Source organism: Glycine soja, chromosome 17, assembly GCF_004193775.1.
Source record: "Glycine soja cultivar W05 chromosome 17, ASM419377v2, whole genome shotgun sequence".
NCBI lineage: Eukaryota > Viridiplantae > Streptophyta > Magnoliopsida > Fabales > Fabaceae > Glycine > Glycine soja.
In genome coordinates this window covers 9,660,097-9,674,498 of record NC_041018.1, presented here as the reverse complement: position 1 = coordinate 9,674,498, position 14,402 = coordinate 9,660,097, and the positions used below count along the sequence as shown (strand labels likewise).

The window sequence follows — 14,402 nt, the reverse complement described above, 5'->3', positions numbered from 1 at the left end:
TAGCAGTGTAGCACTACTAGGCGCTTTTTCTACAGTAAAAAATCCTCTCTATTTTTTTTTTCTTTCCTGGAAACCGGACTCTTCAACGTCCACAATACCTTTCTCTCTATTCTCTCAAAATCGCAATTCAATTCTTGTATTTCTTATATAAAAGGGTGTTTATTAAATTGTATAGGTATAGCTTCTTTGGAGGCATTATAAGAAAACTTTAATATAGAGTAACAACTGGTTATGTTATATTTATGTGCCTTTTCTGTCCATTAATATAGAATACTCTGTTGAAGATCAGTGCTTATACGGTGGTGTAGTTAATCATAATAATATATACTATTTTTACTGATAAAAAATTATTGTATTTCTAATATTATTTGTCTTGTTTGTTCTGTTGTTGTTTTATTTTCTTAATGAAGTGAATTTTTATTTTCCGTTTTGTAGAAGGGAAACCCCTTGCTCAAATACATTAGGAATGTTACATGGGCATTTTTTTAGACGGATTTGTAGGCATAAAAATCTTCTAAAAAAACTTAAAAGTCATTATATTTTTATAAAAACCCTTTAAAATTTACAGAATTTTTACGTAATTTTTTTTTAAAATCCCAATTCAATAGACTCCTTTAACCTAAATATTAAATAGTATAATTTTATAAGTTCAGAGATTTAATAATAAATCTATAATTATAAATACTTACTAAAAACTTTTCAAATAATTCAAGGAATACAATATTAATTTTTTGATACTTTCTATCTCAACATGCATATAAACGAAAAAAATATATAAAATGCGAAATCTAATTAAATCAATTTTATTTAATAAAATTGTAAAGAAATTTACGTGGGTAAAAGGTCCACATTCGTTTCACTGTTATTAAATAAAACTTCTCAGAAACATTTTTGGCTTAAAATAAGACCATTAAAGTTTACAAAAGAACTCGAGTTAAGTAACAAAATAAAGTAAAGTAAAATAACATGTTTGGAATATCAAGTAATTAAAACATAAACTCATGCTTTAATGTCACATCCTATTAAAGCATTGTGTTTGACGTTCTCTAACACAAGGTTCCTTAAAATAATTCACCTAGTCATATGTTCCCACGAACACAAGGTTCGAGATCATCATAGGATCTAAACACAAACAACACACATCAAGTGAGTTATTACATTCTTAAAAGGTAGAGATAAATGAAGACACTTATATATAGTATAAGTATAACAAGTTCAACTTAGCATAATTCACATCATTTTATCACTTATTGCGTAACATCATTTGTCCCATGGATTTAATCACATTCCACATCTTCACATTAATCATGTGTTGAGGAAATCTCAAGCATAGCACAACATCTCACACTCACACAATTCATTACTCACCATCATGTAGCAAGTCACAATGATCATTACACATATGTTATGCAACTGATGATGCACTAAGACTTAATCATATATACAATATAGTACCATATAAGTGAATAACAACTCCAAGGTGCCTAGGAGGAGTACATAACAAGACACGTCATACAATGGGTATGTCAAGTTACTCTCACTAAGTGAAAATCATAAGGTGACTAGTTAGGCCCACTCTATTTTGTGATAATGTTCCAATCATATGGGATCAACATAGGCTTAAAGGAGTACTCAAACCGAGTGTATTTACTCCCAAAGCCTAGACTCAGAAGAATTTGTTAGGGTCTCACCTTCCTGATTTATGTCCAACTTCTAAAACAAATTTTGCATGCAAATACTACTCATGAATTATACAATACCCACAACCTCACACTTATTTTCAAACATGTTTAACACAATACACTATAATTTAACACCTCATGTTCTTAACTTGGAACCTTACACTTTCCTTTTAACACCTCATGTATTGTGCTATAATTTAACACCTCAGACTCATAACTTGGAATCCTACACTTTCCTTTTAACACCTCGTGCATTGCATTACAATTTAACACCTCAAGTTTCTAACTTGAAATCCTACACTTTTCTTTTAATACATCGTGTATAAACACTTTTCTCAAGGTAAACATCAATCAAGTTATTGTATAATTCACAACTCAAGATATAAGTAATATCACATCAAGTATTAGTTACACACTTATTCACAATCATATCTCATGTCCACAATTTAACACCTCATAATATTACAATCCACCATCATATGTTTACCTGTATTTCACAAATTAGCACATGCTTAACTTGTTACTTATACTCAATTTCAATCACAATTCATAATATACAAATAGTATTACATATATAAATAACTAAATAGAGAAATATTATAATCATGAATTTACAAAGTGAAATATAATCAAACAAAACTGCATCAAAGATTCACTAAAACATTCGAAGAACCATATAGTTAAATGGATTTTGGCCAGTTTTAAAGAATAACAATATGAAATGATATATACACTCATACTAAATATTAAAACTAAAATAATAATCAAGAATGTCTTTCTGTTAGCCTATTCTAATTCCAAATGATAATATTGATTTCAAACTATATATAAAAAATCCTAAAAAGCACGAAGAGGGGAAAAATACAAAATCAATATCTCATTTCCTCATAAAGTAAATCAATATTCTATTTCACACTCAACATAGGAACATATCAATTTCAAAACAATTTTGCATCGGGACATCAATCAGTCCGTCAAACATAATCAAATCGCGAATAAAAGAATAAGAACATAATTGAAATTCACAAAACAACCCAAAATTTATCCTCTAAGGATCCCTATATATGTTCATTCTAATCCTCAAGCGTGAGTAATGCATCCATTACCTCTAAGCGGTCTCACTTGTGTAGTCCGATAGTGATAGCGATGTCTCTGGTAATTTCCTAAGATTCCTCAAGTTTTTCTCTAGTTGTTCTGTTAGGATTTCCAAAGCATTAGAGAGCACGATAAGGGATTAAAACCTCAATTTCACTCTCCGTGTTAGGAATATTTCTCTCTCTACAGACATTATTTATGAAATTTTCACGGTTTGAATGTGAGAAAATGAGTTCTGAAAGTGGTGTACAAATTTCAGAATGATCTAACGATTAAAAAATTCAAGATCGTAGTTTTACTAGAATAAATTTAGATATATATATATATATATATATATATATATATATATATATATATATATATATATATATAGGAAAAAAGAAGTAGTGAGACAGAAAATGTGAGAACGAACTTGGAAGATAAAAAGAGTGATTTATAAGTAGGATACTCTAAACTTATTACTTAATCTATTTTTCTTATTTTATAAGAAAAAAAAAATCTATTTTACTATTTTATTAAATAAATAAACAATTAAAATATTATTTTATTTTCTAATAATATAAAACTCTTATTTTAATTCAAAAACTCTTTTTATTTATTTATTTAATTTCTAAAAAACTTTATTAATTTTTAAATAAAACTTTTTATTTTATTTTACGGATAACCAGATGTTACAAATTTAACCTATAAACTAGTTTTAATCCATAGGTTTTTAAACTATATTTCGCCTTCAAACTTGCAGCTCCAAATTTGTGCTTCTGCAGACACAGAAACCCCTCATTCACATGCTAACATAATTTAATGTTAAAATCAGATATTTAGATGAAGGGCTATTTTCAAATATGTACACAACTTGCAGTTGCAGTACTGTTTCCACATATTTAATAACAAATGAAATTTTGTTGCACAGAAAGTTCATAGATTTGGATACTCATTGCCGTCTGCACAGAAAGTTGTGGAATTTGGAGCCATAGTTACTGGTTCCAAGGCCTAAAGCTTCCAACTTTGTTTGATTTTCTGGTAAATACCACTTTTTTCGATCAATTTGGCTTTCTTTTTGTTGCCCACCCAGATGGGTTCGTGTTAGGAACTGTGTCTTGGTTCCTAACTCCTATATTCAGGTACCCTTTTGATGGATCTTGTTGAAATTGAAGTTGTGACTAGCACCATGATTTTTGTTAATAGTTTTGGTTGCTGAGAAAATGCATGAAGGGAACTATGTGCAATTCTGGATTTTGCTTAAGCCTTTGTTCTGAAAACTTGTTCGGTTCTTAGTCAAAGTAACATAAGTAGTTGACATGGTTGTTTGACTGAACTTTCTGCTTTGGCACTGTTCCGGAGAAAAGGTTTCAAGTGTTATAGTTGTTAATTGCTATCCTTCTTTCTTAGTTTCTGGTATGCAATGAGTTACACACCTCATACTTGTTTGTTGTTAATACTACCCCAAAATAGAGTTATATAAGCAAACTAATGCATTGTTTTGTGTTTATTTGTTAGGCTTTTGAGTTCTCTGTAAACTGGGAGAGAGATTTCATGTGTGAAACTTGAATTGAACTTCTTTGATCAATGAAGATTCTGCTGGTTTTCTAGCAGGAAATGGTTGTCAGAGGTGGTGTTGATCATTTTGATCATTGAAAGTTTGTATTATTAGTGTTTTAATCGGATATGAGTCAGTCTCCTTCCTTTAAAGTTAAAGAAGAACTTAGTCCCAGTCTTGATCCAGAGTCTTTACAGAGATGGATTGTTGCTTTATGTGCTATAAGGTTTGATCTTGAACAAGGCCAACTCGTAGAAGTATGTTATCCACCTGGTTGTCTTACACATGATGAGGAACTGGAGATTGCTTATAGTTCGTTTCCAGATTCTATTTCCCAGCAACAAAATCGCTCCACCATTCATGATTGTATCTTCTTTTTCCGATTCCGTAGGCACCTTAAATGTCAAACCAGCAATGCCACTCATTCCAAGATAACTGAAGTGGACAAGGAGTTTTCTCTAAAGTCCATAGATAAAAATAGTGTTAGTAAAAGATTATCCAGTACAAGTAGTGGTAATGTTTCTAAATACATGTATGGCTTTGTCTTTAATAGACAGAGACACGATGAGAGGCTAAAGCGAGGAGGGGAGCAGAAGTCTGTGGTTATTTTGTCCCACAGTCCTTATTCTAGTGTGTTCAGGCCTTTATTACAAATTGTAGGTCCCTTATATTTTGACATTGGTAAGATAGCACTGGAGCATATTGCTGCTTATGTTTCAACATGGCCTGCTCCTGTTCCTGGTAAGTTAATGGATCTTCCAATTGGGAATACAATGCTTAAAGTGAACCTGCCACCTGCACACAGCTTGCCCATGGAAAATGGAGTATCTCTTGATGAATCTGCTGCTCCTGTGGCTCCTTTTCTTCCTAATAATCAGTATATCCCACAGGGCCTTTTTCACGATTCAGATCTGTTTGGTGCTTTTCGTGGCCTTCTATTGCAGCTTTGGTTGTTATGGGAGTTGTTACTCGTTGGTGAACCCATTCTTATCATTGCACCAACCCCTCCCCAATGTTGTGAGGCCGTTGCTAGTCTTGTGAGTTTGGTTGCACCATTACTTTGCAGTGTTGACTTCCGGCCTTATTTTACTATTCATGATCCTGAGTTTGCATGCTTGAACTCAATTCGAGAAGGGGAAACCTTCCCCCCAATGGTTTTAGGGGTGACAAATATTTTCTTCCTTAAGGCTCTCCGTAAAATCCCCCACATTGTCTCAGTTGGTAGTCCACCTCCTAGTTCAAACAGGGTACCCCTTTCGACTAGGTCTTCTACTGGAAAGGTTTCCAATAGACCTGAAAGTCTTGGGCTTCAACAACTTTCCCTGCAGAAGTTTTCTCCTTCAAGTTTATTGAATGCAATTAAGCTACGGAGAGAAGGTCCTCTTTGTCTCATGACACAACATAAGGAAGCCATTTGGACTACATATTCTGCCACAACTAAGCCAGACACCTCTATTTTAAATAGGCTTATAGATGCTGGCATGTCGCCAAGAGTTGAGGAGTCAATGTCAGTTGTTAACAATGAGATCTTACGGCGACATTTCTTGGAGCTCACAATTAATTTTTTGGCCCCTTTTGGTCTATATTTTAGGACTACAGCGCCATTGGAAGGATCTTCTCCTTATGTAGATCCTCCTTCTTTGCCTCCATTTAATGCTGATGAATTTCTTGCAAGTTTATCAGCCAGAGGTCCAGGGAAGTTCATTTTGAAGCGAATGAAATCTAACTGGCTTGACTTCTACAGGTAATGAATTTTATTTGCAAGATTTGTCTTGTACTATCATTTGCTGCCTACCTCTCAGTATGATAGTCTTTTACAGTGTGATCTTGCACTAAAATTTTAGTTCCTCTGACTTCACTTATTAGATTTATGGTCTTTATGGTTCACATGAACCTTTTTATCAGGCGGTTCCTGAACGGACCCAACTTCATGCCTTGGTTTCAGAGGAGGCATGCTGTAGCTGAACAGGAACAAGATAGATTGTGGAGGCATGCAAGAATGAAAACTGATATACAGCATCTTATATCTAAAATGTCTGAGTTGGAAGTTGTGGATTCTTTCTGTGTTATAGAGAGACTTCTGCTTAGAGAATTACTGGTAAACTACCCTCCTAGGGTCCTCCAATTGTGCTTTCAATTGACAGTGCCTTTCTTTTGGTATTTTCCCCTCACCAAGACAATCTTGTGACATGTGTCTACATCTATTTTAATTAAAATTACTTTCACTGTTTTCATTTGCAAAGGACTAAGTATCTAATCTAATGTATTATGTCACAAGTTTAGAAGGTGTTTTATTAGGACTTGGACCCTTTTTACTAGCAATTTATATCTAGTTTTGGATCCAACAAGATAAATGATCAAATTGAATATACCAAGACTGATGCCAACACAAAAGTATATGACAACTGAATATGTCTTATTATCCTGGACATTGTGGGGAAACAGTCATCGAGGAGAATGCTTGCTTGTGTCACTCATCCAGTGATGGGTGGCGGCAGTGTGTGAACAAGGAGCAACTAGCTTAAAACTAGGGTAACCAAAACTATTTAAGAAAAAAGGAAATTTTCATTAACTTCTGTGAGTCCCAAATACATGTAAACAAGCTTAAATAAACATAAGAATAACTGTCATGACATCTTAGCCATCGACGTGGTCATTATTATATGAAAGATCTATGGCTAGATTCGAATAAAATCCTTAAGCTTGGAAGGAGGCCTGGTCTGACATTTGGGCCTTGCTGACGATGAGCCCAATTGGTCCTACTCCTTGGGTCTTGTTGTGGGTTGCTATCATCGAGTTTGTGAATAAGAAGAGATTGTGTGTCAGATACCATGAGCCTTTGGCTAATAAGATGTTTTGGGATGAAAGTTTTTGCCATGCTATCTATAAGAAAACCTATCATTTGTATTTTCATGGATTGACATAGCATTGCTTAGGCTCAAACATAGTTCGAAAAGTTTCATTGGCCTTTTGATAGTATATCTGCTCATGGCTGTGCATTATTATTCATTGCATACTGTGCTGCAGGATATTGTTATATGCGTAAAACCTAGGATTGTTTTAGCTGTAAATCACACATACACTGTGCTTTTATATCTCTGTCAAATGTAATTATCAGCTGCAGCAACCTGGAAATGGAGGTATTGATTCCACGGCAACTTGTCACAAACTAATGGGAGATCTTCAGGCAGTTTTCAACGCACTTACAAAAGATATGCAACAGCTCATGATTTCAAATCCACAAAGGGCATCCCTCCTGCAAGGTAGCCCAGAATTGACAAAACTTTCAGCACACTCACTTGTTCAAGCCGGGGATGCGTCTTCTACATCACCCACTTGAATGGTAAAAGCATGAAAACAGGTGGTCTTCCTATGGTCTCGAAAGACACTTTTCCTTTAAGTCACCACTTCTGTCTGATTGAGAGAATTTGTGACCTTTGACGAGCCATGGGGTAAGACTTATTTTTGCAGACATTTTATTTTCCTGTTTATGTCGTGCGATTCATTTCAATAGAACGTGTTTGCTGATTTTTATATTGTTCTTCAGATAAACAGTTGTGTGATAACTGCAATTTGATTGATCAATCCACTTTGAGAAGCAGACATGAGAGAACTTGCCTCTTGACAAACATACATGGAAAATTGATTTATTTGAAACTAGCCAGGTTGTAAGCTTGCCTTTGTCGGTTATAATTGTGGCTTCATATTGTTTCTATTATGAAGGACCAAGCTGTAAATTATTCACTTTATTTTAGCCTCTAGTAATGATCTCTATTCCATGCTTTCTACAATTCCAAAATTCTCAATGTATGCAATGGATTATCTCTCGAGCAAAGATTCATTTACATGGGTTGTATCTTGTTGTTTTGTATTTGGAAATACAAAGCAAAAACAAACTAAAAGAATAATATGAAAAGGCAAAGAAACTGAACATTATATTTTTTATAGCAGCAAGCACACAGATTTCAGAAATTATATTGCTCTTTATACAGAGCTAAAGTGTATCTGACAATTAAAAAAAGAAACTACAAATCAGTGCTCTCAAAAGCATAACATAACAGAAAACATTACTATAATATCACTTAAAGACTCTGTTTACCGACAATTACTTAGTAACCTCCATAGCTGAATAACTAAGGCATTTTCTAACATGTTGCAACCCTCACTGGCAGTTTCACATTGCTATTTACGAGTCACTTTGCAGCATCCATATTTTTAATAACTTAAAAATATTGATAAAACAATGATATTAATATGGTGACAATTGTAATTTGCCGAATTGATGTGTGGTTACAAGACCACTTTAAGAAAGGTATGGAAACTAGCAAAAGCTTATTACAATATCACTTAAAGACTTCGTCTAACTTACACCCTTTGAAATTTTTTAGCCATAAGATATATATAGATATCAACGGTACAGAATGTCCGTGTGTTGGCTTTCATAAATTGTCACTACAACGCTTACCAGGGTCTTCTCCAAGAAGAGAGAATTAAGTGCATTGTTTGGAAACAGAGACCAAGAACATGGTTTTTCATGTCAAAACAATTGTTACTAGTTGGAGTTTTTATGTTTGGCTGTGCAGCGTGTTTCTAAAAACGCTCTACATAGCAATATTAGATAAAACAAAACAAGGACTATGTAGCAAAACAAGTAAAATAAAAATAAAGGACCAATTGAAAAAGTGCATGCATGCTCCAATCATCGTGTGGTAAATATCTAAGACTGCCTTACAGTTACATCTCACCTCCTGTGAAACGGTACACACTTTCTGAGAAGTGTGTAAAAATATCCCTAGTAGAAGTGTATAAAAATAATGATAATTTGGCATTTTAAACTTAAAATTTAATATTTATGCATTTATATTATTATTAAATCACAAATTATTATTTAAGTTACTTTAAAATAAATATTTTAAAAGTGAATGATTACAAACTAATGCTAAGGGTCTATTTAATCTGAGAGAACGTTTTCTATTTTTAATGATTACAAATATGTGACTTTGGTTTTATTTTATATTTTATGTTTATAGATTTGTCCAAAAAATAATGCAAACAACCAAACAGACTTTATTGTCCAACATACGGTTGAGAAACCGGAAAGATGAGAAAGATTTTACAATTATGATCATTATTATCATGATTATGATTATGATTATTATGACATGTGTCAACCATGGCATCTACTTGTCATATCAATGCTCGATTTGCTACATCCTGTTGTATTTATATAGCGTGACTAAGGATTAGGACCCAGATTTATTTGTTTCATGAAAAGAAAGCTGAAGCTATGTGGTACATGAAAATTTTAGGATGTGGATACTTTGTCCACCAATCAATTAGGTTGCACCACGGAGTTATAATATTGATTTGGTTGAAGAGATTAATGAAAAAAAGTAATCATTGATTCAAATCTTTTTACTAATAAAAATTAACAATTAACGTTCAACAGTAAAAAAAAGAAAAAAAAAGAAAGAGAAAGGTAGGTTGCACTGTATTTTGTTTATTATGCCTACCATTTTAGAGTCACTAGGCTGCAATGGAATTCAAAACCCTCAATACTAAACGTAACTCAGTGGAACCTACCTTTGTTAACATTTTCCATAGCATCATTGATTGATAACTGAGTCTGAAACAAGAATGTGTGGTATCAGTTTTATTTTATCTGAGAAGTGAGATACTTCTAAGAAGTTGGTGCTCTACCGTGCCCCAACTAGCTGGGGTTATATATATCATATCAGTAAATGAAAAGTAGTTATATGGTAACATCGCCATGTCTTTATCATAAGGAAAATATTTTTGTTGTTGCTTGCTGATAAAATTGTACTACTTTTAGACGTATCTGATAGATGTCACTTCTAACTTACATACGCTAAAGGGAAATTAGAAATTAATATCTGTGATTTTTTTGTATGTGCGTAAATTCGTTGATGTATAAAAATTATTGACAGGATTCAAAAACAGCTTCAGAAATAAATTCAATGGTGTAAAATACTAGTATAGAAAAATGACGACAGTTTTGGAAAGATAATATATAAGTTAAAATATAATTTTGATTCCTCATCTAAATTTCTTATTTTAGTTTAATTTCTAAAGTTTAAAATGTTTCACTTTGATATGTGTTAAGGTGTCTCTATGATTATTAGACTAATTAAATTAGTCCTTTTGTTAGTTTCTCATATTAATTAATATCTGTGAATTTGGTGACATGTAACAAATTATAAAAAATGTCATATGTCAAAACATATATCATATCAGTTAAAATTAATATTGTTAGTAAAAAATACTATTTTGGTTTAACATGGCTATTTAATAAATTAACAAAGTAAAAGAGTATTAACTTAATATGTCAAACTTTAAAAATGGAGAAAAAATTATATTTTAGCCAATGACCTTGTTGTGGTGTGTGAAAAATTGACTTGAGAATCTATTCCCGTTCTTCCAAAACTGAGGTAAAGGGAGAATAGTATTGTAGAAGTTTCGATTGATATAGTGCAACTTGACGTTGTATTGTACTATCCTTAGCTTCAACTTGAAACGGTACATATAATATTTTTTGATGTGAACACTATTCACTTTATAATATTAGTGCGTGGATGTGGATAGTATTCTTTCTTCTTGCTAGTTTTCATAATGTAAATGAATAGGTTCCTCTTTGCGAAAAAGGAAACTAGCAAATGTGGTTCATATTATCCCAGAGCAAACGTGGAGAATTCGCCACGTCTCTAGTTTTCTTTTTTCTTTCAATAAGACAAATACTATAATTTCATTAGAGGGTACGGGCACGTGTCATGTATTATGTGAAGTTTGGATTAGGGCAGCATGATATCAGATTTGAATTTTATATCCTGATAAAATATAGGTGATGTTGTTTGATTAAGTTTATTACATGCCGTGAGTGTTTAATTTTTAATAAAATATTTTGATAAATTTTATCATTAAACTTATTTATACGAACTTGTAAAAAAGTTTGTAAGTTACTTATTTTTATAAATGTAATTGAACACTTGTAATTTAAATTTAAGTGTTTATATGATAAGATTGTGACAAAATAAAATCTAATTAAGTTCTTCTAAACACCCTCTTTAATGGCAAATTGTAGGTTGAAACTTATACTCTTGTCTCCTCTAATTGCTTTACTATATTCAGCGGTGTCAGATAAACTAAATGAGTACACTCACTGTCAATTCAATTCAAAGCGGTAATTAAATGGAAACAAGTGACAAGAAAATTTTAGCCGTGTTGGAGAATTACAAGTTATACCTAAATCATTCAATAAGAAGGGAAAAATAACCCATACCTTAATGAACTTGTCTTTATACCCAGTGGTCTATTCATTTGTATGGTCGAGATTCCATTTGATTATGGTTGTATTACAAAAAATTCTATTGGCCCTACTATATACTTATTCATAAATGATGTAGGTACATTGAAAAGTTTACACCATTTTAATGCTATTTTCTTCTTTTACATAATTAAAACAAAATTCTAACAATTTTTTCCCCTAAACAAACAAAATATAACTATGATGTAATATTTGAAAGGTGTAAATAAATATTACTCACTCATTTACAGACTTTGGTCAGTATAACTGAGTGAGATTTTACAGTAATATGCAAACAGGAAAAAAATAATATGAATGAACATGTTACATGACAAATTACACATCCCTTCAATTACAGAGTGTGGTCCTCTTGAAATTGATTGTTTGATACCACTTTACTTCTTATCCTACACACATTATGATTCTTCTCCTTATCCTGCGCATCCCTTCAGCTACTTTGTTCAATAGAGACAAAAGTCCACACACCAAAAAATGACTTACGCTCCCATCTGCTACCAATTTCACCATTCTCATCCTCCAAAGTTGAACCATAATTTCAAATCCAACCAAGAGACACCATGTCATCAAGTGGAACCATTTGGAGCTATGAGGAAGAAAAAGCATTTGAGAATGCCATAGCTATGCATTGGATTGAGGAATCCTCAAAAGAGCAATGGGAGAAAATTGCTTCAGCAGTTCCCAGCAAAAGCATGGAAGATGTGAAGCAACATTACCAGGTTCTAGTAGAGGATGTAAGTGCAATAGAGGCAGGTCACATATCATTCCCAAACTATGCTGCTTCTGAGGAAATCACATCTTCAAATAAGGACTTTCATGGCTCTTCCAAGGCCACAAGCTCAGATAAAAGATCAAATTGTAATTATGGACGTGGTTTTTCTGGGTTAGGACATGACTCCACCACTCATAGTAGTGGTAAAGGAGGCTTGTCAAGGTCATCAGAACAAGAAAGAAGAAAAGGAATCCCATGGACTGAAGAGGAACACAGGTAATTTCCAATTACATTTATAATAACTATTAACTCACATAGTAAGAAACTTCTCTTACTTTATATGCTCCATAGTTCATATATATTCCATTAGCCGGTCATCATAGTAGTCTTATTTGATTCAAACAGAATTGTTCTGATGTGAAAGACACCTGATGTCTCTACCAAAAAAAAAAAAATGGGAATCCAGGTAAGAGTAATTACTAATTAACAAGTTTCTTGTTTTGTTTTTCAGGTTATTTTTACTTGGTCTAGAGAAGTTTGGAAAAGGAGATTGGAGAAGCATTTCAAGGAACTTTGTGATATCTAGGACTCCCACTCAAGTGGCAAGCCATGCACAAAAGTACTTCATAAGGTTGAATTCAATGAATAGAGACAGGAGGAGGTCTAGTATCCATGATATCACTAGTGTGAACAATGGAGATGTGGCTAATAACCAAGCACCTATTACAGGGCAGCATAGTAGCACAATTCCTTCAAACACAATGGGTGTAGGACAATCCCTTAAGCATAGAGTTCAGGGTCACATACCACCTGGTTTAGGCATGTATGGAACACCAGTTGGACATCCTGTGGCTGCTCCTCCAGGGCACATGGCATCTGCAGTTGGCACTCCTGTCATGCTTCCTCCTGGACCCCACCCCCATGCTCATCCTCATCCACCTTATGTTCTTCCTCTTGCTTACCCAATGGCACCTCCAACAATGCATCAATAACAACTCTTTTTTTCTCTTTCTTATTTGTAGTTAGGTTTTTTTCTTCTTTCTTATTAGTATGGAATTAAAATCCTTTCTGTGGAAATTCATAAATATGTTGTTTTAAATTAAATTCTACTCTTAGTTTAAGCAAGGAAATTGTTGAATGGATCCAATGGTACTTAGTTTATGTCAGTATAGAGTTAGTTTAAATGCCAACCCCTTTTTTCCAATGTAGATGTAATCCTAAGAATTGCCTTGTGGTGTATATGGAGATAGATATGGATTTAAATACCAAGGAAATGAATTTCTCTTTATCATCAAGTTTGTCTATTGTCATGTCTCTATTACCTTTCACCCTTGTTCTGGGTGCTGGAAATGAATTTCTCTTTATATATATATATATATATTCTGGGGCACTTGCCTAATCATTCAAGTTGAGAAGGTAATGGATGCCGTGAAGAAGGGACTGGTAGAGACGCATGGAAATGAGTGAGAATGGAGCCGTTACAGGCACTCAGGCAGTTATTTTTTTTGGTCCACAGAGTTAGAGATTAATTTTCATATACTATATACTACTATTTAAGAGTTTAATAGTTTTCTGCTAAAACTTTTATATTTTCAGTTAATTAGAAGTTATTATACTATAATGCTTAAAGTAATTATTATAAATTCAATTCGACAATCTTACTAATCAAAACAATATATAATTAAATAACAATATAAAAATATACATTCTAACTAAATTCATTATTTAATTAATATTAAAAAATAGCTTTATTTTGGTTTGGAGTTTTTATTTTTAATCTTTCTATCCCGATTAATTTATTTTGGGTCTTTGCAGTATATTAAAAAATATATATTTTTTGCTTTGTCACACCATTGTACTTAAATGTTATATGTTGAAGTCCCATGAATATTAATAAAAAAAAATTGGCAGCAAATAAGCTATTTTCTTACTTCAAAGTTTATTTGAGCTTCTAAGCTATTAACTTATTGTTTATTTTTTCTATTTTTATCCTCATTTTTTTTATTAAAATTCTTCCTTTGTTTTGCCTATATTTAG

The 14,402-nt window shown here is 32.7% G+C and overlaps 2 protein-coding genes across 4 annotated transcripts; both read left to right on the top strand.

Moving 5' to 3' along the window:
• The first annotated feature begins 3,506 nt into the window (after positions 1-3,506).
• LOC114393614 (protein DENND6A-like) lies at positions 3,507-8,170 on the top strand. 3 transcript variants are annotated; one of them, XM_028354970.1, is made up of 6 exons: positions 3,507-3,797; positions 3,963-4,172; positions 4,275-6,058; positions 6,220-6,412; positions 7,433-7,766; positions 7,862-8,170. In XM_028354970.1, exons 3-5 carry the CDS (start codon positions 4,443-4,445, stop codon positions 7,652-7,654), a joined length of 2,031 nt encoding a protein of 676 aa, XP_028210771.1. In that variant the 5' UTR covers positions 3,507-3,797; positions 3,963-4,172; positions 4,275-4,442; the 3' UTR covers positions 7,655-7,766; positions 7,862-8,170. The 3 variants fall into 3 exon arrangements, with proteins under 3 accessions (XP_028210771.1, XP_028210770.1, XP_028210772.1); XM_028354969.1 differs by lacking the exon at positions 3,963-4,172; XM_028354971.1 differs by lacking the exon at positions 3,963-4,172 and having other exon boundaries at positions 3,507-3,898.
• A 3,890-nt stretch (positions 8,171-12,060) lies between these two features.
• On the top strand, positions 12,061-13,660 carry LOC114391893 (transcription factor SRM1-like). Its single transcript, XM_028352894.1, has 2 exons — positions 12,061-12,641; positions 12,877-13,660. The coding sequence occupies exons 1-2, from the start codon at positions 12,214-12,216 to the stop codon at positions 13,355-13,357; spliced, it is 909 nt and encodes a 302-aa protein (XP_028208695.1). The 5' UTR covers positions 12,061-12,213; the 3' UTR covers positions 13,358-13,660.
• Positions 13,661-14,402: the final 742 nt, after the last annotated feature.